This window comes from Mchenga conophoros, linkage group LG11 (genome assembly GCF_057382185.1).
Source record: "Mchenga conophoros isolate Kocher_MC1m ecotype Shallow Benthic linkage group LG11, M_conophoros_male_GT1.1, whole genome shotgun sequence".
In the NCBI taxonomy this organism is placed as follows: domain Eukaryota; kingdom Metazoa; phylum Chordata; class Actinopteri; order Cichliformes; family Cichlidae; genus Mchenga; species Mchenga conophoros.
Window position 1 is genome coordinate 24,392,072 of NC_140536.1, and position 24,323 is coordinate 24,416,394.

General features: G+C 42.4%; 1 protein-coding gene across 5 annotated transcripts in view; it reads right to left on the reverse strand.

Moving 5' to 3' along the window:
- The window catches only part of ddr1 (discoidin domain receptor tyrosine kinase 1), a 57,040-nt gene extending 33,035 nt beyond the window's left edge, over positions 1-24,005 (reverse strand). For 2 of the 5 annotated variants that reach the window (XM_085291685.1, XM_085291684.1), the window contains exon 1: positions 21,998-22,239. In XM_085291685.1, coding sequence (XP_085147811.1) covers positions 21,998-21,999 — 2 coding nt within the window. In that variant the 5' untranslated portion in view covers positions 22,000-22,239. Of the gene's footprint in view, positions 1-21,997; positions 22,240-23,633 lie in introns of those variants that run through there. The other 3 variants (XM_085291688.1, XM_085291689.1, XM_085291687.1) reach the window with 2 other exon arrangements.
- Between the last annotated feature and the right edge of the window lie 318 nt (positions 24,006-24,323).

Below are 24,323 nucleotides of genomic sequence, written 5' to 3' on the forward strand. Positions count from 1 at the left end.
TTTCTCAACAATTTCAATGCCAAATGCAGAAATGAGCCAAAAGCCCCAGAGGAGCAAGCACAAAGCCGTATAACAAAGGCCACTTTCACAGGCTAATTTGTTTTTCTCTCTGGCACCAGAATGCCACGATACAATAATACTAAGCTGCCTGTATGAAGGCTACAAACGAAACAGCCTGGTATCCAAGGATGGTATAATTAGCCGTCAACCATCTACTCCAAGAGAATTTCATTCCTTCTGTATTTGAAATGCCATTCATATCTCCAAATTACTGGTTTCAAACCTACTTTACGAGATGGAGCACATTTGGAGCAGCCAGTTACAGACGCTTGTTTGTAATAAATAACAAACAGATGAAACTTTAAGGCTGAAGAAATGAGAGCCAACAAGAAAGGGAACAGGACAGATGTCAGTGTTTGGAGTTAATGAGGACACAAACGCAGCCTGTGATAGGTTAGTACTGAGTAAATTACTTGCTTATTACAGACGTTGTTTTATTCTACCGAGAGAGAGAAAGGCTCTAAAGATCATTAAACATTAAAACAGCTGCACTCAGTGGCCAGTTTATTAGGTACACCTCAAAATTTAAAAAGCAAAAAAACTCCAAAGCTGTAATGAATCGTTCCCTTGTGAAAGTTAGCATGTTTATTTTTTGTCTAAACTGTTTTACAGAGGTGTGGATTTTACTTTATGGTCATTCTGGAGTCTTTAGTCCGTGGTGCTGAACTGCACTGTCATGTATGGAGCTTCCAAAACGGCAATAAAGTTCAATAAATACCTCCCTAGTTTCAGCAAAAGCAGTACATTATACCCGTCATCAAGGCAGGATTTACTGCAGGTCTCCTGTGTTAACAGTTGGGCTATATTTATACAGTTTTAGCTAGTGACTAATAAACTGGTACCAGAGCATATCGTGCAAGTATAGATTTTGGACGGAAATACAAGACACAGGAGACGGCAAAACAAACAGAATATGAGCTTTTTTTTGTAAATGGCTGATTGTAGAGTCCCAGAATTCCAGACGTTAAACAAAACAGGAAACCACAAAAGGAGCACAGGAAGCACGAGGAGTGAGAGGTAAGCAGACAGATGAAAGACAGTAACACTGTATATGCACAGAGGGCCAATATACAGGTGGGAACACATCTCAGTGAAACAAATACTAACAAGAGCAGGGCTGCGGACCACCAAGGAGGAAAAGAACAACCTGTTAAAAGGCAGTTTTTCCTTCCCACTTTTGCTGGCTCAAAGGGGATAGTGTGATTGTTGGAGTCTTTTTAATGTAACATTGTAGGCTCTGCCTTACAAAATAATGTGCCTTAAGGCAACAGTTATATATGTATATACTAGGGGTGCAACAATACACAAAATTCACGGTTCGGTTCGATACTTTGGTGTCACGGTTCGATATTTTTTCGATACAAAAAAAAATTGTTCATGCCTTTTTAATTTGTCATTTATTAAAATTATAAATATATATTTTAACTCAAAAGTACAGTTTTTAAATTTAATGTTGCTGAAACAAAAAGTAATTTAAAAAATAAATATATCTCAGGGCTCTCAAAATTTCAAAATCCCTGGTAGCCCTTCGGGCAGGGACTCTTCAGTTTTTGGTAGCCCAAAATAAATATAAGTAGCCCGAATAAAAAAGAGAGCAATTTTTTGATTAATGTTTTGTTTCCTTTACAATATTATACATTAAAGTATAATATTGTAAAGGAAACAAAACATTAATCAAAAAATTGTTGAAAAACAAATTACAACATTGTATAAAAATTACAATCATCAACTCAAATACTTGGTTCTAATTGAACAGAAATTTCTATGAACTTGTAAGAACTGTGTAGGACATGAATCAGTCTGTGTCAGATCCTGAATTTGAAATTTCCGCTGAAGTCACGGGTCAGAGGTAAGTGGGACCAAGATCTAGGACATTTGCTTTTTGAAGTTTGCAAAGACTACTAAATTTTGCCAGTGGTAGTTCACTCTTTGCAACCTAGTACGCTGTTCTAAACAGATTTTTCAGGTTTATTTTTAGTATCTTATTTGCAATTGGTGTTTGTTCTGGGAAAGATATTGCAGACTGAGCAATAATGCATTTCTTGCATTTCTCATGGGTTCTAATGGGGGCCTTTCTTAAAATGACTGGTCCCAGTAACAAAGGCGCTTGTCGACCCAGAAATCGAGAGAAAACCAACAACACACCCGGCAGAACATTATGTTATTTACACGGGTGCACATAAGTGGTCCGCAAGTGCGCATTCGCTGTCAAAATAAAAGACACGCACCAGATAAGAAGTTGCAACGCGCGTTTGCGTCCATATAAAAAGCACTGTTTTTGTCCGCTAAAGTGGGATTTTCACGGCACATTCCGCACCACATCTCTGTGCGTTCATCATTTGTTTGAAGCCAGCTCACCTCCTGCAACCACTTTTCCGAGAATACGCGCTTCTTTTGTGGTTCGGACTCCTTCTGACATTTATTTGGAGGTGGAGGAACACCAAAGTAATTGCTTAAAGGAGCTTCTTCGACATCTTTAAGAGTTTTAAACAAATGTCTGTCCTCCTCCAGAAAATCTTATGTATGCAAACACGCGTTGCAACTTCATATCTTGTGCGAGTTTTTTTTTTTTTTTTTTGACAGCGAATGCGCACCTGCGGACCACTTATGTGCAGCCCTGGTTATTTAGCTCGTCATATTGCAGCCACAGAAATTCTTTTGTCCATGAAACCATAAAGCTGCACTTTCTTTTTGCCTTATAGTCTGATTTGTCATAACTTTTCCGTTTTGTGGTAAGCTTTTCTTTGGCTGTCCCTTCTTCACCCTGACCTGTCTTATTTGGCTCAGCAGAAATAAAATATATATCCTGCTGTTTTTACACACACACACACACACACACACACACACACACACACACACACCGGTCAGCGATTCTCTGCGCGATCAACCTCTCATATGTTTAAGCTTGCTGCGGGAGATTTCACTTGTCATGTTTGCATAGTAAGCTAACGATTGATAAGATGATGTCAGAGGAATTGGTGCGCAAATTATCATCACTCACCAATCAGTGCTGTCGCTCTCTATACACAGTTCGTGCGATTGCAAAGTGAAAGCAAAAAAACAAGCGCAAATTCAAACGCGATTTCAATATGTCACATATTGACAGTGGCTCACCGATGCCAATGACATAATTACCCAGCTACATTTCCGAAAGAATGCAAAAGCATTGACATATATTTTTCCTTCCTATGATAGCCCGACGGGCAGGGCAGAGATAGAGTTTGGTAGCCCGACTGGGGTTGCAAAATCGGGCTAGCGATTTTGCAAGCCCTGTATCTGATTGAGGAATCACTCATCTTTGGAAAAGAGAGTTTATTACAGAGAAATGGCTCTTTCCAAAATAAAAGCTATACTATACGCTTCTTCTGGGCTATATTCTCAGCAGCATATTGTAGCGGGTCAGGGCTGTTCGGGGTTCTGTTTGTACAGTTATGTTTTGTTTATGTTGCCATAGTGACGGGTGACGCCCTCTCGCTGCGACGGTGTGTCCTTCCGGGGTCAGAGGGCGCTCTGTGTTGTTGTTGCTGTGCGGTTGCCGCGTTGAGCAGTTAGCTAGCGGCAGTGTTCTTCTGCAGATGTCAATAAACGGCTGTGCTCCCTGGCTAGCTCACGGGAAGCAAGACCAAACGACACCTCCGTCTCCTCCTTGTCTGAGCTCGCCACATTGGTGTCAGAAGTGGGATGATGGTGGCACCCCATGTTCTGACCCGAGTGACTTTTCCCCCGCCGGTCGTGACCGGCCGGTGCGCCAAAAGAAGGCACCTGGACATTTGCAAAGTGAAAGCAAAAAACAAGCGCAAATTCAAACGCGATTTTAATATGTCACATATTGACAGTGGCTCACCGATGCCAATGACATAATTACCCAGCTACATTTCCGAAAGAATGCAAAAGCATTGACATATATTTTTCCTTCCTATGATAGCCCGACGGGCAGGGCAGAGATAGATTTTGGCAGCCCGACTGGAAAAATCGCTAGCCCGGGACGTCGGGCTAGCGATTTTGCAAGCCCCGTGTTACAGGCATGGCCCTTTAAGGATGAACCCTGATGGGAAATGTATTCGGGATGTGTGTAGCGGGACTGCCTGGTGTGTGTGTGTGTGAAGAGAGAGAGCGGAGAAGGGGAAAAAGTAACGGTTAGCTACAGAAGAGACGAAAATAAAATAAATAAAAGGAATATAATAACTCCCTCGACAGCCAGAGTTGTGTCGGCGATGCTCGCTGTGAGTAAACTGTTTCAGCCCACTGTACGCGGTGTTCGTGCCTTAGAGAAGAAATAAAGTTCGGTGAAGCAGTTTCCTACGCCTCCTTCGATCTTTTTGCTAGCGGAGTTGACCTGTATAGTAAGCTGTTGCCTGCTACGAGTCAGTTATGGAACCTTCAAGTAACTGCCAGAGGTTTCCTTACTACGGTTCGGGGCCGCGGATCTGGCGCGGTAAAACCTGTATCTGATTGAGGAATCACTCATCTTTGGAAAAGAGAGTTTATTACAGAGAAATGGCTCTTTCCAAAATAAAAGCTATACTATACGCTTCTTCTGGGCTATATTCTCAGCAGCATATTGTAGCGGGTCAGGGCTGTTCGGGGTTCTGTTTGTACAGTTGTTTTGTTTATGTTGCCATAGTGACGGGTGACGCCTTCTCGCTGCGACGGTGTGTCCTTCCGGGGTCAGAGGGCGCTCTGTGTTGTTGTTGCTGTGCGGTTGCCGCGTTGAGCAGTTAGCTAGCGGCAGTGTTCTTCTGCAGATGTCAATAAACGGCTGTGCTCCCTGGCTAGCTCACGGGAAGCAAGACCAAACGATACCTCCGTCTCCTCCTTGTCTGAGCTCGCCACATTGGTGTCAGAAGTGGGATGATGGTGGCACCCCATGTTCTGACTAGGGCTGGGCAAAACGATTATTTTCCTAATCGATGAATCTAGCGATTAATTTTTCGATGCATCGATTAATCTAACGATTCATTTTTCAATCCGATTCGATTTCGATTCGATTCGATTAACGATTTTTTTCCCCATTATTTGACTTGTATAGCAATTTCACATTTATTAATTTATGTATATAAATGAAAAACACAAATCTATTCATTTGAAGACCTTTTAATAAAAAATAAAAAAATTGCAAAATAAAGTTGTAGAGGTCGTACAATCAATACAATAGAGATAGCATTTAACAAGAAATGAAATGTGCAAACATATATAAAATTAAGGAAAAGTTAACAAAACATTTCAAATAAATAGCAACAATGGTGTCTTTAAACAAACAAAATGTAATATTCACTTTGCTTTCTGCCAAAAAGTGCTCTTCCTTCACAAAACAAAATCCACAATAACATTGTACTACAATCTTCTGTTTTTAACAAAAAATTAAATGTTTTGCAAAACAAATATAACAAAGGAAATCATAGCAAAAAATTAATAATATACAAACAGCAGCAATGGCGTCTTTGAACAAATAATGAAATGACAAGTTTCCCCTAAGTAGGACTCTGTGACCAGACTTGTCCAAGCATCAGTGGTAAGGGAGATTTTGGATGTGGCTTTTTTTAGTTCATTCCTTAGTTTCTCCACTGAAGTTTCATACTTTCTCTCCATCATGCTTGTAAAATGACGCCTAGACGGCAGAGTGTAACCTGGTTGGAAAGTGGTCAGCATTTCTTTGAATCCCTCACCCACAGCAAGTGGTCTCTTGTCTTTTAAAATCATAGCTAAGTCGCTCTCAGTAAGTACAGCCACCTCCTGGGGGGTGCATGGTGTACTTCTTCTCTGACAGTAGTCCTCCAGACTTTTCTGTTTATTCCTGAAATCATAAATCACACACAGCACACAGATGAATTCGAATAATTACAAAATAATTATATGGAAAGCATAATATCAAAATAATTTGATAAGGATCTGGTTGAGCTAGATAGATAGATACACACACACTGTTATGCCATGTGCTTTCATAGCATAACAGTAAGAGGTTAATAATAATCCCCAATGTTGAACATATGATATGCAGTAATCATGATGGCTGGAAAAGATAATGTTTAAACAGCCATAGCTGATGGCACCTTTACTGGTGCACTGCTTTCTAGTCATTAGATGGCATAACTTTGACTTATAAGATCAAGCTGGAGAAGCATAATGTATAAAAACAGCGTTCAAATAGGATGAAACACATTAAATTTGACAAATCAAGAGTTCATTGTCATTTTGCTTTTGCAAGCACTTTAACAATGTTGTAACAGTGTCCACGACGGCTACGTTTAGCAGGTGGTGCATTATCCTTGTTAACATTTCTCCTGCGGCCAATTCGCTGTCTCACATTTTTGTCTTTCGCCGATTCTGATAATCAGCCTGCGTGCATTCAGACTCATTTTGCCAGCATGGGCCACAAAAAAAAAAACAATAACAACAGCAGCTGCTATATGTTACTGCTCAGCAGCTTAAATGAGTTTTGCATTTACGGAGGTTGGGTGTTTATCTGTGTCTATGAGTGAGTGTACGTCTACGTGGGGGGGGGGGGGGGGGGGTCTGGATGAATTAACGGGTAAAAACTAGCGTTAGTAAAAAAGTTGAAAACTTACGGTGGTTTGTCCTTTGCAGAAGCTGCTCCTGGATGCCGTCGTTTGAGGTGCTGGTGCATAGCCGTCGTGCTTTTATGATAGGCCATTTCCACCTCACAAAGCCGGCAAACGACTGAATCACTTCCTTTTCTGTTAAAATATCCCCATACTGTAGAACTGCGTGTTCGGGTGGAGTGATTTAAGTTGACTGCAACTGCCTCACTCATGATTCCGCTACTCGCTGCCGCCATGTCTTTTTTTGAAAGTGACGACGCATCGACGCAGATTTTTTTACGTCGACGTATTTTTTGCGTCGACGTAATCGATTACGTCGACGCGTTGTCCCAGCCCTAGTTCTGACCCGAGTGACTTTTCCCCCGCCGGTCGTGACCGGCCGGTGCGCCAAAAGAAGGCAACTGGACATTTGCAGGACTTTGTGTGGGGCAATGGGGTCGTCGGGGACGACTGACCCCTTAGGTGGGGGCTATGTAGCGGGTCAGGGCTGTTCGGGGGTCTGTTTGTACAGTTATGTTTTGTTTATGTTGCCATAGTGACGGGTGACGCCTTCTCGCTGCGACGGTGTGTCCTTCCGGGGTCAGAGGGCGCTCTGTGTGTTGTTGTTGCTGTGCGGTTGCCCCGCTGAGCAGTTAGCTAGCGGCAGTGTTCTTCTGCAGATGTCAATAAACGGCTGTGCTCCCTGGCTAGCTCACGGGAAGCAAGACCAAACGATACCTCCGTCTCCTCCTTGTCTGAGCTCGCCACAATATTAAACATATCAGGTCCCCATAAGGAGAATCATGTGCTAACGGCTGTCTAAATGACTCGGGTAAAGTTTGTAGCATGCATGCTTGTTGTTTTTGTCTGCTTCCACTTGTCTTTGCACTAGGATGATGTCGGTGTAAATGTGCAGTCATATTCATAACACGGCAAATCTCCGTTAACGAGCTACCCCTGCGTGGGGCTAGACGGCCAACACGTTAACGAGCTAACACACTAGTTCCCACCCATGTAATTGAGCATTGCGTGGCACATCCAACATACTGTTTTACTTTAGTCCATGATGCGCTTACCTTCAGGGTCATACGTCACATGAAAACCAAAATAATTCCAAACGCCAGATCTGAATGAGGGTGGGGGAGGTTCAATTTGCCATGTTGCAAGGAGAGCTTAACTTCTGTCTCGCTAGCTTGCCCTGCGCTCTTCCTTCTGAAGATGCTGTCTGTGTTGAACGCTCAGTGGATCTGCGCTCGACAGTGCAGCCTAGGCGGAGTAGTCGAACGCAGATTCACTGAGCGCTCAACACAGACAGCATTGTCAGAAGGAAAGTTGATAAAAATAAATTACAAATTTTGTATTGTTCGATACATATGCGTACCGAACAGAAAACACTGTATCGAATGGTTCAATATCGATACGAGTATCGTTGCACCCCTAGTATATACATACATATACGGTCATTATGGAGTCTTGTTCATCTTGTTCACCACCAAACAAAAGTGTTTGACTTCATGAGCATTATGACTACATGCTCATTAGTAAACATGGTAAAAATAAAGCATGATCATGTCTGATCTGATGTCTAATGGTGATACAAAGGCTTAAACCGTCCTAACGTGGGAGTCGACCAATAGGGCCACTCCCTCACTCTTAATGACCAATAAGATAACGACACTGAGCAGGATATAAATGCTACGCACCACCCGTGGTAAAGTGATCTGAAGGTGCCAAATGGATCAACACAGAGAATCTGATGTTAAAGGCTTCACTAAGTGGTTTGAACTGAATATTGTTCAGTAAATGAAAAGTGAGAATTTGGTGAAATTGTGGGTGGTGTGCATGAAGGTTATGCTGTGAAAATGGAAAAGTGCACATAAAATAACAAATCCGATATTGACCTTCTGCAACGTTTCTGTGAAGCCCCATCAGGTGATCAGTGTGTGCGTGTTTGATTAAATCCCGACCAACACTGTAGGAGTAGGAGCGATCCTCGTGAAATTTGGATCCATGTTGAAGACCAGAAAAAACGAACCCTCAAAGCAACACAAAGAATGACCAACAATAAACACCAAGACGTAGACAGAGGAACACTAAAGGCAGGAAAAACTAGAAGCCCAAAGAAACCAATCAAGCATGTGACTCTTACAGAAATTTAAAAAAAAAAAAAAAAAAAAAAAAAAAAAACTTCCGATGGGGAAGCAAGAAGGAAGAAAGAAGCCTTAATGATAAGTGGAAGTCTGAAGTGGGAGTGACAGCTGGGTGAAACAGAGGGGCCAGGCTGTCTTCCCTGCAGACCCTTTACATTTCAGCTTCATCTCTGAGTAGACTGGGACAGGCCAACAGCTGACACACAGCTGTAGTGACAGAGGATCAGAGGGAGGGGAGGGAGAGAGGCAGGCAGAGGGCATGTATGGAAACAGAGGGAATAGTAGAGTCTGCTCAAGCACAACGGGGTGGAGGGGCAAGAGCAGCGATGACACGGTTACATGAATGTGAGTAGTTGGGAGGTGGTGCAGAAATGGTGACTTATGGCCTCGTAGTGCGCGTACGCATGGGTGTGTGGGGACCGAGCCGGTGCAGCTGTCCTGAATGGCAGTCACAATGCAACCGATACACGGTGCACGTGTTCACGTAGAGGAGAGAAAGTGAAAGAGAGAGAGAGGGAAAAAAAAAAAAAAAAGAGTGCCATCTTTTCTCCCTCTTCATCTGAATGCACATACGACTGATGACACAATGCAGAAATATGGGGCTTACTGGACTAGGCTCAGCGTGCAAAAAACACTCAAGAGTTCAAACTGATGAGTGGGGCCACAAATCCAAGGCAATCACTATAACAACCACGGTGATATCAACAAACATCAACCTGAACAGAGTCTCATCACTGTTTTGGTCAGCAAGGCAACGAGCTCTCATCCAACACACCACCAAGAGACAAAGACATTAAAGAAAACCAGAAGAGCAACTGTTCCAGCGAGAAGGAACAAAAGTGGCCACAGCCATCTGAGAACATTGTTGTTAGGAAAAGTCAAGTGGTGTTGAACAGCTGGGGTTAGCACTCAGAGAGAATGAGAAGGGCCCGCTGTGTTCTGGAGGAGGCAGCGCAGTGTGCAGTCCAATCTACGCTCACATTTTGTCTCTGCTAATCCACGAGCAGGACTGTGAATACTTATGAGCAGCTGCTGTTTCTGTCCCGCACAGCAAAAAATCCCAAAAAAAACCATGTCTGAAACAGACGAGAGCAGGGACGAACACACGGGAGAACTTTTTTTAAAGTGAGCAGCCATTGCATCATTAAAGCTAGCGTGCCAGTCTCTATAATTAGATTGCTCCAGCGAAAGCTGGCGAGACTTCCTTGGCTCTGGTTAGCGTCTTTTCTCCGGAACTCCTCGCCTTGGGCCCAAATTTTAGCCTTCATTATTCTTTCCAGTTGTCCAATAAAGCCCCCCCCCCAAAAAAAATAAATAAAAAAGCAGAAATGATGTAAAAGTTTGCTTTGTTTTTTTTTCTGCACATTATTTTGCATGTTTTAATACTTGAATTGCAAACTCTGCATGGTTCACATCACCGGCCACTGACTATTATTAAAGTGTATCTTGACTTGTAGGCTCTTTTTTGGTTGCAGCCATTAGTATCAGTTTGCGTCAGTATAGTAGAAAAAATAAAGCTGCACAGGCTTGAAACCTAAGAGAGGTAATCAATCACAGTTGATACGTCATCCATTTTTCCTGTCAAGGGTTCTGCCGAACAGCAACCTTAGCAAATTTCATTTCATGCCTTTCATACTGGCCATGTTTGCTTACTATTTGCTTATCTTTCAAGTTTCTGGAGCAGAATGCATCAACTTATCAACTTGATGAATATGATCATTTACACTTGCCAAAACACTGCTGCTCAAAATGTTTGGGGTCGCTTAGAAATGTCTTTATTTTTGAAGCACACTTCCCCCCTTTTCTATTTTAACTGATGATAAATTTTCCAAATTACAATCAGTGATTGATGGCGCCATTAATTATGAGTCATTCATTATTTTTATTGGAGTATATTCGTAGGTGTAAAGCCCCGTGTTCCACTGAAACAAATTTAAGTACCTACTGCAGCTTTCGGATGTTAAAAGGCCGATTCATCGTTTCACGAGTGTGTATGCACAGCTGAAAACTGTTCTGCTGATTACACAAGGAATACATTTGGCTACCTGAGTGTCTGGATCATTAGCCTTTATGGGTTCGATTATAGTTTCAAATTGACCTGAAAAAAGGAGCTTTCTTCTCAAATTTGTCAGAGTATTTTTGCTCTAAAAGAAAGGATACTTCTTTATTGAGGAAATTGTCACAAATAAAAGACAAAATTACGATTTTATATGATGGTGTGTACCACTCAGTCCATAGATGAGCACAAACTGGCCCTAACCAGAATAGAAAGAAGTAGGAGGCCACAGTGCAATTCTGAGCAAAAGGACAAGTGCATTAGAGAAAAAGACACCTCACAGGTCCTTAATTGGCGTTTTTATGAAAGGTTACACCAAAACAGCAGTTTTAACGTCAACAGTGGAGAGGCGACTCCAAGATGCTGCGCTTCCAGAAAAGATTTTGAAGAGAAAAAAAAACGCACATGTCTTCCACTGGCTGTTTTCCCTCCTCAGACTAATTTTCACCTTTTGTTCACCTCAGATATGAGGCTTTTCCCCTTCTTTGTGAATCTTTCACAGAAGGCAAGCATCCTGGAGTCACCTTGCAGATACCATTTAAAGTGCCAGTTTGGAACCTGCGAGGCGTATGTTTCTCAGACTTCAGTCGCTGGTGTATTTTTTTTGTCTTGCTTAGTTATAATTAAAGCCAGACTGTGCTGTTCTATAGAGAGAATAATTCACTGCTGAATAAAATATGCAGCACACTTTTTATGTCTTTGAGCAATAACACGCTGATGAAATTCATAAGAAATATTTATTTTTTGCCATTTTGAGACTATGATCGAATCTTTGAAGGCTCTGGACACTCAAATAGCTAAACTAGAATAAGCTCTGAGAATTTTAAAAACACAGACTTGCTTTAGGTAACACACAGGAGTGATGTTTCCAAAAAAGGTGCACTGAACGCCTGTGTAGATATTCCTTGATTCATTTATGATCCATGACTGATTAACAATTGATAATTATAACATTTTCAATTAATTTAACGTTGATGTGAGAGTTATTATTATTTTATGTTTCTTTACATTTCACATTTAATTAACATCAATAAAATGATCACAACGGTAGTGCGCTTTGCAGCAGTGGTATTCGTTACACACTCAGATAAGTTGTTAGGGCAACCACTCACGTGGCAGCAACCTAGGGCATTTAGACATGCAGGAATGGTCAAGATGACCTGCTGATGTTCAAACTGAGCATCGGAAAGGTGATTTGAATGTGGCATGGTTGCTGATGCAAGATGGGCTGTCTGAGTATTTCAGAAACTGTTGATCTACTCTGATTTTCCTACATAACAATCTCTAGGGTTTACAGAGAACAGTCTGAAAGATAGAAAACGTTTAGTAAGCGGTGGTTCTCTGAGTGAAAATGACTTGTTGATGTCAGAGGAGAATGGTTAAACTGAATTGAGTTCACACCAAGGCGGCAGTAACCACTTGTTACAACCCAGGTAGGCAGAAAAGCATCTCTGAATTCACAACATGACCAACTTTGAAGCTTAGGGGCTCTGGCAGCAGAAGACCACACTCCGTGCCACAGAAACAGATGTTACAATCCAAAATAAAGCTTGACTATATAAGACTGGAAAAAGCCTGGTCTGAAGATTCTTGATTTCTGATGCAAAAATTCAGAATTTGGTGTAAACAAGATGAAAACATGGGTTCATCCTATCTTGTCTCAACAGTTTAGGCTGCTGGGAGATATTTTTTTGGGCACATTTCGAGCCGTTTAACACTTTAGTAACAATTGAGCATCATTTAAACACCACGATCTACTTGAGTATTGTTTCTGACCATGAAAAGACAATGTCTCCCCCCTCTGATGGCTGCTTCCAGGAAGATAAGACACCATATCCCAAGCAGCAATCGTCTCAAACTGGTTTGTCTGTAAAATGGCCTTCACAGTCACCTGATCTCAATCCTGTAGAGCACCTTTGGGATGTGTTGGAATGGGAGGTTCACATCATGGACGTGCAGCCAGTAAATCAGGAGCAACAGTGTGAGGCTATCATTTCAATATAGACAAAAATCTCAGAGGAAGTACATTGTTGAATCTGTACCACAGAGAATTAAGGCAGTTCTGACCCCAGCGTTGCACATCGGACAGTTTATTTCGTTCGTCTAAATCACCAAGAACTTGGCTTTGTAAGAATATGAACGTCACTCAGTTGGTGAAACATTTTGGTCAAAATCAACCTCATAATGGTGAAAAGAGAAAATACAAAAGTTCTTCATCATCATCATCATCATCATCTCTGGGCACCGCTAAAGTCTGTTTAAAATATAACAATAATTTATCCATCTGATTTTGCTGAGTGTACAGGAGACAGAACAGAGGTAATAAACCAGGAGCTGCATCACCAGCATGGCTACTAACTCTTATTTTGACAAGCTTTGATAAAATGTCTAAAAGTGTGAGGTTTTTGGGGAAAGTTTAGCAATAATGTAGTGCAATGCATATAATTTGCAACATCAAAAAGGCTTCGAATGTCGCTTATTCAATGTCGTTCTTGTTCTATACACAGATCTCGACATGTGAAGTCTCCAGTCTCGGCCAGATAAAGTAACACTCTGCCAGTTAGACATGACTAATGGCCACTGGGGAGACACGGAGTAGTGAGCTCTTTGTTTTGGGTTTCTGTTCGTGTGCGCGTGTGTGTGTGTGAGAGAGGAAGCTGGGTGTACGCACTGCTACGCTCGGAGTCCCGGAGAGAATGAAGCATGAATTTATCTTCAGTCTTCACAACACTTTAAAGGGTGATACTGTGGAGACTGTGCCAGTGACACAAACAAGGTCATCTGATGGCTTCCTTGAATACAGCCTTGCTTTTGTGTGACTCAGGACTGGTGTGAGTAAAGTGCTGATCCCTGCGGGGCCACTGTTTTCTTATTTTCACTGAGGATTCACTCCAAGGGCAGGCTTGAGATGCTTGGCTTGAGATGCTTGGCTATAGCAATATGTCCATGGGGATCTGTTTTACTGAAAACATTACCTACAGCTTACTGTGTTAAATATTACAACTTTACTCAGCACAATATTTGCTCGAGTGGGTGAAACCACACAGCTTTACACCCTTACTGAGGCTGCAAACTAATTTGATATTTAAACTGAGAAAACACAGCACAACTGTGACATTTGCCATCAAATATATGACTGGGAGCTTCAGGTGAAGAGTGGTATTATGCCCTGCTCTTCATCATGGATTTGGGCCATGCACTAGGCATCCAGTTGAAAATCTGTGTGTCACAAAATTCACCCTTACAAGGAAGTGCCAGTCATGTCTGTGGAATCTGATTTTGCTGAGTGTACAGGAAGAAGCAGAAGGAAAGTGCGGATAACTCACTTGGAAACGGAAACGGCAAGACAGTGGAGTCAGAAAAACAAATTAAATCTGCATCAGTAAGAAACGGAGACCATAAACCATGTGAACAATTGCTGAGGAAGGTGGTGAGTCATGAAGATAGGGAATTGTTAAAGATGAAACCTGCTTCCAGAAACATTTGAATTGTGCATAACACCAGATGACTCATTACGACAGCTCAGCTTCCACCCCCTAAAAAAAAAAAAAAAAAGAAGCCCAATTTAAAAAAAATCTCCTTACTGAGACAGAAACGGGAGGCACAGGAGTCGAGGCTCAAGGATAGAGCAAAAAGCGCAAAAAAAACAAAAAACAAAACATAATAAGGTTGGGTTCATTAGCATGCGACTACACAAAGCTGACATCAGTCATAGCAACAGAATGAAACCTCCACCGGCTCCCTTTTCAGGTCCACTTGGCTCATCAGTCCATAGCAGCTGCAGCATTGCTCATCCTCATGGTGGACAGAGACAAATGCTGACTGATTACCGCAGATTGCCTTCATCAATAGCAGCCACACAAACCTAGCTGTAAGCGCAGGGGACAAAATGTCACAACAAAACCGTTTTTAACGCATGCACTGCAGCTCTAAACCTTCCTGAAAACAGCTGAATATGAGAACTCAAATGTCTCAAATCAAACTTTTACGTAGGTTTAATCTGCCAGCTGCCGAGTACGAAGTCAGTGTGATGTCCGATTGTGAGAACAGAGCAGGAAAATGTGTGGTGAATTTAAAGCAAGCTAGCGGGCATCATCCGTCCTGCCTACTACCTCTACCTAAGAGTTCCCTCACCCACACCAAAGGGAGTATTTTCAGTGTTAAGAATGCATCGAAGTGGACCGTTTCCTGCTGTGTGCTGCATCTGAGTGACCGCTTCAGTCAATGTCCCAGCTTTACTGTCCTGGCTTTGTCTCCTGAGTTTATTTGAGAAAATATCTCAAGTTTAAAACCAGGAACACATTTTCTTCGGACTCTTGGTTTGTTGACACGTGACACATATTCCAGCCAAAAGATGCATATGTAAATAAGCTTGTACTGTGCAAAAGTCTTGAGACTCCTCATTTCTTTACATGTTACTAGGAAAACGGTTAATAGGCGCGACGATTTATCGAAACATGTGCAAACACAAACTTAAATACATAATAAAAGGCAAACTTTAAGTAGTTTTCAGGAATAGTTCTCCAGGCTTCTTGAAGGACATTCAAAGCTCTTCTTTGGATGTTGGCTGTCGTTTGTTCTGTTCTCTGTCAAAATGCTTTGATAATGATGAGGTTGAAACTCTGGGGAGGCCACTTCTTCATATAAGCTTTCACTGCATTGACAGGGTGTTTGGGATAATTTTCATAGTGAAAAATAAAGCTGTTGCCAATGAGATGCTTTCTAGATGGTACTGAATTGTGGCTCAAACTCTGATCGTAGCTTTTTGCATTCCTAGATCTCCAACATAGCTCATCAGTCACCAGAACCACCGGCTGAAATGCAGCCCAAAATCAGGAGAGAGCCTCGATTGTCTTTTACAGGCTGTAGGCACTCGCTGTTGTACCTCTCTCCTACATACCTCAGCTTTTTCTCCGCGTTTCTCTTAGTTAAGAGTAACTTCTTGACAGCCATCCTTCTATTGATTCCATATCTGATGAGGCTTCAGTGAACAGCAGATGAACCAGCTGGAGGGCCAGATGAATCTCTCAGGTCCCATGTCTTTGCTGGATTTTGCCTTATGTCTTAAGAACATGACTTTCAAATACTGTTAATCTGCTGTAGATAATATTTTTAGACCTTCCATGTCCTCTTTTGTCCTCCACTTGTCCAGTTTCCAAGTTCTCGGCCAATAGTTCTCTGCGAATCACCTTTTTGGTGCAAAAATACTATTTTATGTCAAACTGTGTTATCTTTTTTTATATTTTTTGTGGATTCAACTAAAGAAATGGAGAAAAAAATTATATAAAAATTTTCCAACAAGCTGCTAGAAAAAAAGTGCCTAAAGACACAATTTAAAATTCTTTGCCAAGTCGTCTGTTATGCGTAGACACAACAGTGGTTCATCCCTTTAGTTCGGTGTGTTTATGAAGGAATGACTCATAGGTCAGCATTAAGTGGCTTAACTAAAAATATTCCTCTGAAAACAGTCAGGTACAAAGACTGCAGAAAGGCTGAATATGTCAAAGAAAATCTTTGAACGACTTTCAGAAATCCTGGAGAAGTATTGCTCAAGACCGCTTTAAACTTTACAAGAAAATCTGGCTCCTTGGAAACAAAATATAAAGCAATGAGGGGTAGCAAGACTTTTACACAGAAATGTATTTTATTTTAAATTGAAAAAAGAAAAAAAAAAAAAAAAAAGTCGAGTCTTCTGGCTGTTTTTCCATGTTCCATGTTAATGGCTTCCGGTAGAGCTAGACCCTAACCTTATGTTTGTTTGTCAACCCACTACAAGAAACTGTAGCTCTTTGCTGGTCGTCTTCCGCTGCTCTTTCCTGCTGAACTGTCAGATAAAGGCAAAAAAGCACCCCTAGTACAAACAGAGATAACAAATCTTAAACACACATACATCAAAAACACAGTCAAACACAAAAATCCAGTACTTTTTCCAACACTGTTTCCTTGTCAGTCCTGCTTACTTGAGAAAAGACTCCAGTTAACACACATTAATGAACAGATAACGCTCTTTTTCCAAGTTCCCTTTATTCTGAGCCCCTTCTGAAGTTTCAATGCTTTGAGGGCAATGCTTGCCTTTACATTATTTGCATTTTTCCTTGTACTTGTCTAGACTTTAATCCAAATGAAAGCTTGTGAAATATTGAAAAAAAGGAACTTTGCAGGTTTGTCTTTTGTCAGTCGTCACAGAAATCAGTAATTGAAACAACATGCAGAGCAGGTAGTCCCAAGACTTGTCTTCATGACTACAGTCCTACAATAAACCCATAATATTTACCTTGGACCGTTCTTGTTATTTTTATTAAAGTTCCTATAATTGCGCTCCAACATTATGGTATCTGCAAAGGCAATCAAAAGGAAATGAGCCTGATCAGATACAGCAACAACACACAGGACAGAAGGAGGTAAACTGCCTGTTCGGTAAGCTCGACACAACAAGAGAGAGTCAAACCAAATCAGAAGAAGATGTTCTCAAAGCTGAAATAAGACAAAGAACAGAGCATAACAAAGTCGCACACAAAAAGAAAATGAAGGTTTTGTTAACACCTCTGGCAGTCAACATGATCTACACGGAGTCGGCTGTTTATTATCGTGAGACTCAGAGCGAAGTCTTCTTTCTCAGTTTACAAAGGAAAAACATGTGTTCAGTTTTGTCTGCATTTCTTCTGGGAAAGTGGTTGTGACCGACAGAAACTGGAATACTATTATGCTTCTCGGGGCTCGAAGCCTCGTACTTGTCGGCACATGTAGTTAGACTGTCCTCAGCTCCTTTTCTGCTCTGTTTAATCCATCTGGAATGAGATGAGATCCACTTCACTTTCTAGTGCGTCTCACTTGAAAGCGAAGCAAGCTCATGTGCTGCCTGAAGATTAACCATCACTGCTACTCTGAGGGAAGATTAGTTCTGAGTTTGACCTTAGCTGAAGCATGGCTGTAAGACTCGTGAGGAGTATCCAGCAGGCATGAGGGACCATTAGCATGTTAATACGATGACCTCGCAGCTGAGTGCATGTGAACCTCTGGTTCTAGTTTGACACCAAAGGTCCTTTAGGGCTGTAGTGTGATGGAGAGCCACAGCCCAATTCTCTGAATTCAATTTGCACAGTCTCACTACCACCTGTCAGAGAACAAGTGAGAAGCAGAGGGGAGGACAGGGTGAAAGGAGAGGCATGTGACGGGACAGTGAGAAAAACAGCCGCAGACTGAAGCAGACAGACAGACAGACAGAAGAACGCCATGAAGGAAAATTCCCACCAGTAATCGAACGAAGAGACTGGCAGAGCAAGTGTGGGACAAAAGCAACTCTTTGCCGCAGGAGGTTGAGAATTATTCATCCGCTGAGAAGCCATTGAAAAGGAGAGAGAGGGAACAAGAGAAGGGATGAAAGGAGTGAGAGAGAGGTGAACTCAAGAGTAGCAGAGAGAAAATGACAGGAAGAAAAAAAAAAAAAAAAAAAAAGATCAGGGCGAACGGGAATGAGCTCAGCTAGACTCAACATTTTGAGTCAATGTGAGGAAATTAACTGGCCTAACCGAGCAATGCGGCAGTCTTCAATTCCAGTGAATAAGAGCTGAGGACAACGTAGAGGTCTTCAGATGTTGCAGCACAAAATAAAAAATATGCACACAAAAGCACATTAGGATCTGAAAATATGGTGGCCTGGTTAATATAAAGCCTGGGCTTTTGCTGAAACCACCCACACACACACACACACACACACACACACACCTACACACACCTACCTCTGTTAAAAGCCTCAGGCACAGGTTGATACCTCTATCAAACTCTCAGTCCTCCTCCTCCCTCTCAGCAGTGAAAAACAGTCTCAAAAGAACTAAATTACACATCACACAACAGTTTCCTGATGCTAATGCGACCCTACAAACCCCTCGGCGGAAACGGCAGACACGTCCAACCCACTCAGCGTGGATGTCATTGCAACTCAAATTCATCATACGCAAAGAAGACATATTGAAAAAGAAAGTAACCTTTGATGTTTAACACAATTTTCTTCCCATGTTCCAACAAGGTTTCAAAACACTTACTTTGCCAGAAGCCATTAGTAATTATTAGTGGCGCTTTGTGCCACAAGAGGCACTGTGGGTGCTAAAAAACACCAACCGCAATATGACGATTTGAAAAGTGGTGAGAAAAAAAAAACTAAAAAGATAGAAAGCAAGAGGCAGAGAAGGGAGCACACTGGCTTTTAAGTTGGTTTCCATCTTTTATGAGGTTCTTTTCCAGCAGCGATAACTTCAGCTTCCACAAGTTGGCAAAGTGTGTAGCTGTTTTTAAATCACAGGATTCACCATCGTCCACTTCTAATTAGACCATCCTAATCATCCAATTCACAAATGACCTTGGCTAATTTTGCAGATTAAACACAGTCTTAAGGTTTTTTTTATTATTATTAATCCTTTATTTATCCAGGTAAAAATGTCATTGAGATTAAAAATCTCATTTACAAGAGAGAGTATTTTTGGAGAGTATAAGGTTTACACAAAAGAAAAGTTGTATAAAATGTAGTGCTGTGTCATCTGATACCAAGGGCCAGTATTGCCAGTACATATACTTTGAAATTATAGAGGCAGCTTATGCAGGGAAAGCAGTGTGTACTCATGATTAATCATCATCAGTTTATAAATTCTTAATGACCACAAGACACTGTGAGGAGGACAGCACCGTGCTGTCCTCCTCACAGTAAGAAGGTCCTGGATTCAAATCCACCAGCCTGGGTCCTTCGGTGTTTGTCCCGAAGCCTGTGCACGGTCTCCCACAGTGCACGTTAGGTTAACTGGTGATCCTAAATTGGGTGTGACTGTGAGTGTGAATGGTTCTCGGTCTCAGTGTGACCCCGAATTGGACGAGGTGAAGGAAACTGATAGACAGAGGTGTGGATTTAGGAAAAATGAGACATTTCTTCATGAGGTGACAACAGCTGCTGGTGGCAAAACTTATTCAGATCACCAGCTAGACTCTCGAGGGTTTAATTACATTGTAAATAGTGGCGATACCAGGCTGTGACTGACGATACACCTGAAACTGAAGCAAGGTTGAAAGGGCCTTAAATCTGTGTTCTTTCTGATGCCCAGCAGGGGGCGACTCCCCTGGTTGCAAAGCGACGTTGAGCTGAATAAAAATAAATGGAAAAACCATCCTCGGCTCCCAGGATCTGTGACCTCAGTAAACACCCTCCTAATGCAGCTATGGCCTCAATAACTTAAGTTTTTTAAAAAAAATAATAAATCGTGTTAATTACAGAAATACAGTCCCCACTAAATTCAAAAAGAAGGGAAAAGTAGGGTATACTTTACAGTGTGACTGCAGTGTCCCTTGCTTCCACTCATTGCATAAACACTGAGAAGGCATCCTCCAAAATATTTAGCTCAAGGTTATTTTTTTCCTTTAGTCCATTCAACTAAAAACAGCACACATTTGGGTATAAAAAGATTCCCTGCTGCTTAAATTGCACATCAAAATTTCACAATGTTATAGGAGTGCAATGGCTAATAAATGAAGCTCTCTTTTAATAAGAGTTTTTTATTATTTCATAAAGTCATAAAACATGTACTAGAGTTGAGAAATTATATATTAGGGAGATATGGCAGTACCTTCAAGCTTCTAGATTTCTGTACTTTACCACAGGCTGTCACACACTCGTACATTATCACCTTCAAAAATAGGCCACCTGTAATTTTGGAAGTCATGCAGAGGCATTTCTGCAGTTTTCCGAGCTTATATCAGGGACCAAGTAAATGTCTTAGATACTTTGATAAGATACCCTGTGAGAATCTTTGAAGAAAACTTAACCCAAGGGTACTTGCATCCAAGAAGCAACACCGCTATCTAACAAGGGCACCCGTCACTGAAAGAGCAAACAGATAAATAAGGAGACTCACAGGGACGATAGGAGAAGAGAGAGGCTGAGGGTAAGATGTATGAGCAGAGGAGGAAGATAAATAAAATGTCTAGTGCTGCTTCAAAGGGAATGGGGAGATACAGAAGATGAAGAAGAAAAATCTGTGTTCCATGTTACATGTAGGGAAAGAGACAGATTGCCAGAATGATCAATTAGACACACTTTTGATTCCTCTAATTATTAGAGGATCAAAAGTGTGCTCGATGCCAAACGAAGGATGGTGGGGAGGGAATCTGGGAGGGGGAGGGCAGTCTGAGAAAAGGTAGGACTTCAGGGATGGAGATTCGCGAAGAGGAAACCAAATAGATTTGAAAACTCGCTGACAACTAAAGCCCACGAACAGCCCAGATCCCGCTTTGAAGTGTCACCGCCCATTACACGATTAATTTGTTTGTCCGACAGTCTGGTTGAGCTCGCTCTGCATGTGACCACACATACACAGATGCAATTGAAAAGTCCAGCTGTCTAGACTTGAAGGGAAATTGGTTTGGGAAAACAGGCTGGACGCTGGAGTCCCGCGTTCAATCGGTTTCATTTCCCATTACAGGGGGATTGTCGAGAGGGAAGGCAAGTAACCATGTCGTGTCTTTGGACTTAAATGAATTCTTCCACTTGCCTTCCTGTTCAGTCTGTCTGAGCCAATTATGACCAAAGACAGACTTTCTGTTTAATGCATGATCTCTGTGAGAGGTGTCACATAAAAGACAGTTCTTCATTGCCATTGTGCCCTTTCATGTTGTTAAGTAGCCCCTTTAGCGAGAGACAGACCAGGCAACTGTGCCAAACGTGCAGTTCAATCACTGTTCAAGCTGCGACTCCTTTAAGGTTCAAATTTGTATCCACCTGCTGAAGTCTTTTAACCCAAAACAATGACCCAGATAGAGGATAACAGACTGGAGTCAATGATCAACCAGACCATACATACCAGTGTTCCCATGGCAGAAACTACACCGTGCTTCTATGTTTGCAGAAAAGCCTGCACTGGCACGCAGCAGCGTGTTTTCAATCACAAAACAACACCACTGCAAAACCACTCTTCTTTTTTTTTTCTTGTCTTGCACATAAAAAACCTTTCCAAGACTTTTGTTGCCGAGTCTTAGACACAAATCAAATAAGAGCCATTCCTTCGAACAATGTTAGACAAATTATTTTGCTGCGTGCATACTTCTCCACAAATCATATTATGCAATTAATGCTGCTTTGTCACGAGCCTGCCAAGAGGAAGACAAATCAATAAAAAGCTGTTCCAAGTCTGTGCGTGAACACTTATACTCACATAACTGGGCCATCCAACTATTTCAAATATCTTGTGTCTTCTTTGCTCAACTGCACAGCTGATAAAAATGAACTACTCCAAGTCAATGGCTCTCTCGGGACATTGTGGAAGAATCAGCGGCCAGATGCCTACTAGACTGAAATCCAGCAAACATGTGCATCAACACTCAGGGATCCTCCTCACTTTATGCCCCTGCCTTAGAGGCAGAGAGGGAGGGACGGAGAAAGGGAAAATGGCATTTTATTGCATTTCTATCTCTATAGCACAAGCACCCCCACCCACTCCTCCCCACACAGCAGTTTATAACAATGGTGCACCTCCTCTACGCTGGACTGCCTTCTCAGTCTGTTAGCCAACAAACTACCCACATCAGCCATTTTCATGCAGTCAGATAGGTGACTGCTCACTGCACTTCACACCCACTAAAGCCCATTGTTTGACTCCTCCAGTAGGTCACCGGCCCCCAGAGAGGCATGCACAAACACACAGGAGCAAGACAACACCACAAACACACGCAATCAAACCCACATTTTCCCTTCTCTTTGTTCTCTGTTATACAGAAATTAACAGAGACAAGATGCTGAAATATACATAATTCTGCACCATCCTGTTGTCAGACAATATGAGAATCACTCGTAACACCACATGACTGATCAGCTATCACCGCCCCCTTTCTTCTGCTTCATGCAAACACAAAATGTACATCCTGTTCAAAGTCCAAACTTTCCTGCAGCTCGTCCCCAGAGTCTGAAATGTTTCCTTCATCAACACAGATCCGAGTTCCAGGCAACTTCACACTGATTTCTGACTTGGTTCTGGTGACTGATTAGCTCCCCACTGGAGAACCAGGGACCAGGGGTGAGTGAAACCAGAGCTGCCGGTCCCACTAAGGGTCCCCATGTGTTGCTATAAGGTCACAGGGTCAACAGTCTGTGTGATGACCATCAGCTGGATGTCACTAGGTCCTTTTAAATGCTACACGTTTGACTCAGTGCGTCATTACGCCCGCTGCAGTCAGTTTTAAAGCTTCCACATGCCAGCTCAGATTACTTTTCTTTAACTTTTTATTTATTTATTTCAATGTTGTAAATGAGGTGGACTCTGAATAATGACACTCAAGGACTTTCAAAAGAGGAATGACTGTACAACTTAATCAAACCCGTGTAACTGTTTGAGAGTTAGTGGCAATGAGTCGGAGGTCGGAGAACGAGAAAAATCCACACTGAATATAAAAGGCGTGAAAGCAGTGAGGACTCTGAATAACGTTTTCTCCGGTGCCAAGCACCCACTTTTAAACACGATGTTGCAATAAGTCTAGATCATGATGTACGATGTCAGAATATCTCAGCTACGCAGTCGGCAGCATAAATACCACAATGTATCTGCCACACAAAAGCGCAGAGTCCGGGGCGCAACGTTACACCTCATATGCGCTTCCAAGGAGTCCGTGGCCAGCGTCCAGAGCTGCAGCGCTCCCGGATCACAACGAGACATATAGACGCCAAGCCAGCGAGTGAGAGACGCACAGACACACACACAGACAGCTGGAAATACCCACAGCAATATTATTACAGCCGCTTATTATGGAGCTAAGCGCACGGAGAAGAAACGCGCAGAGCAGGTTGGGAGTACTTACCTAAAAGACAGGCAGAAGTGTGCTGTGACAGCGGTCCAAACTTTGGGATGAACTCTGTGGAGAATTGTGCTCAATACAACACGCGTCCACCGAATAATCCAAACTGACCTCCGAGAGCAGCAGCTGAGTTTAGTGAACGACCTCCACCAAAACTCAGAAAACAGCGCAATACTCCGTACGGGCTGCGCGCACCGGCTGATTTCACACCCCCAGGCTGACTTTCACTTGAGAGGAATATTTTTCAGCCTGTGGTTAATGGAGGGGGGATAATAAGATAAAGGAGGGAAAACACGCAAAGTATCTCTGCTTCTCGGACCTTCTCTGATTCTGCGTCCTCTCTCAGCCGCTCCTCCACAGTCCGGGCTCAGCAGCCGGGCCAGCAGGCGCCACCAGGTGCTCATTTACATAACTGCACCGGCTGTGTCCAATCACAGCCGCGAGCAAGGTGTCTGATTAAATATTCCAGCAGGCAACTCGACCAATCAGCGCCTCCCGTGGGAGGGCGCTGTGGCCTCAACGACGCTGTAAAATGAAATCCAAAGTGAAGTCTTCGGGGCCAGTGGGAGTTTCAGCGTTACAGCAACACAGAGATCTGGGGGATATTAGCTTACCCACGATACAGCTGCACGCAAGACAGTTTCACCTTGTTAACCCTTTGCTTGTCAGAACAGGCTTTCCTGCTGCTATGAA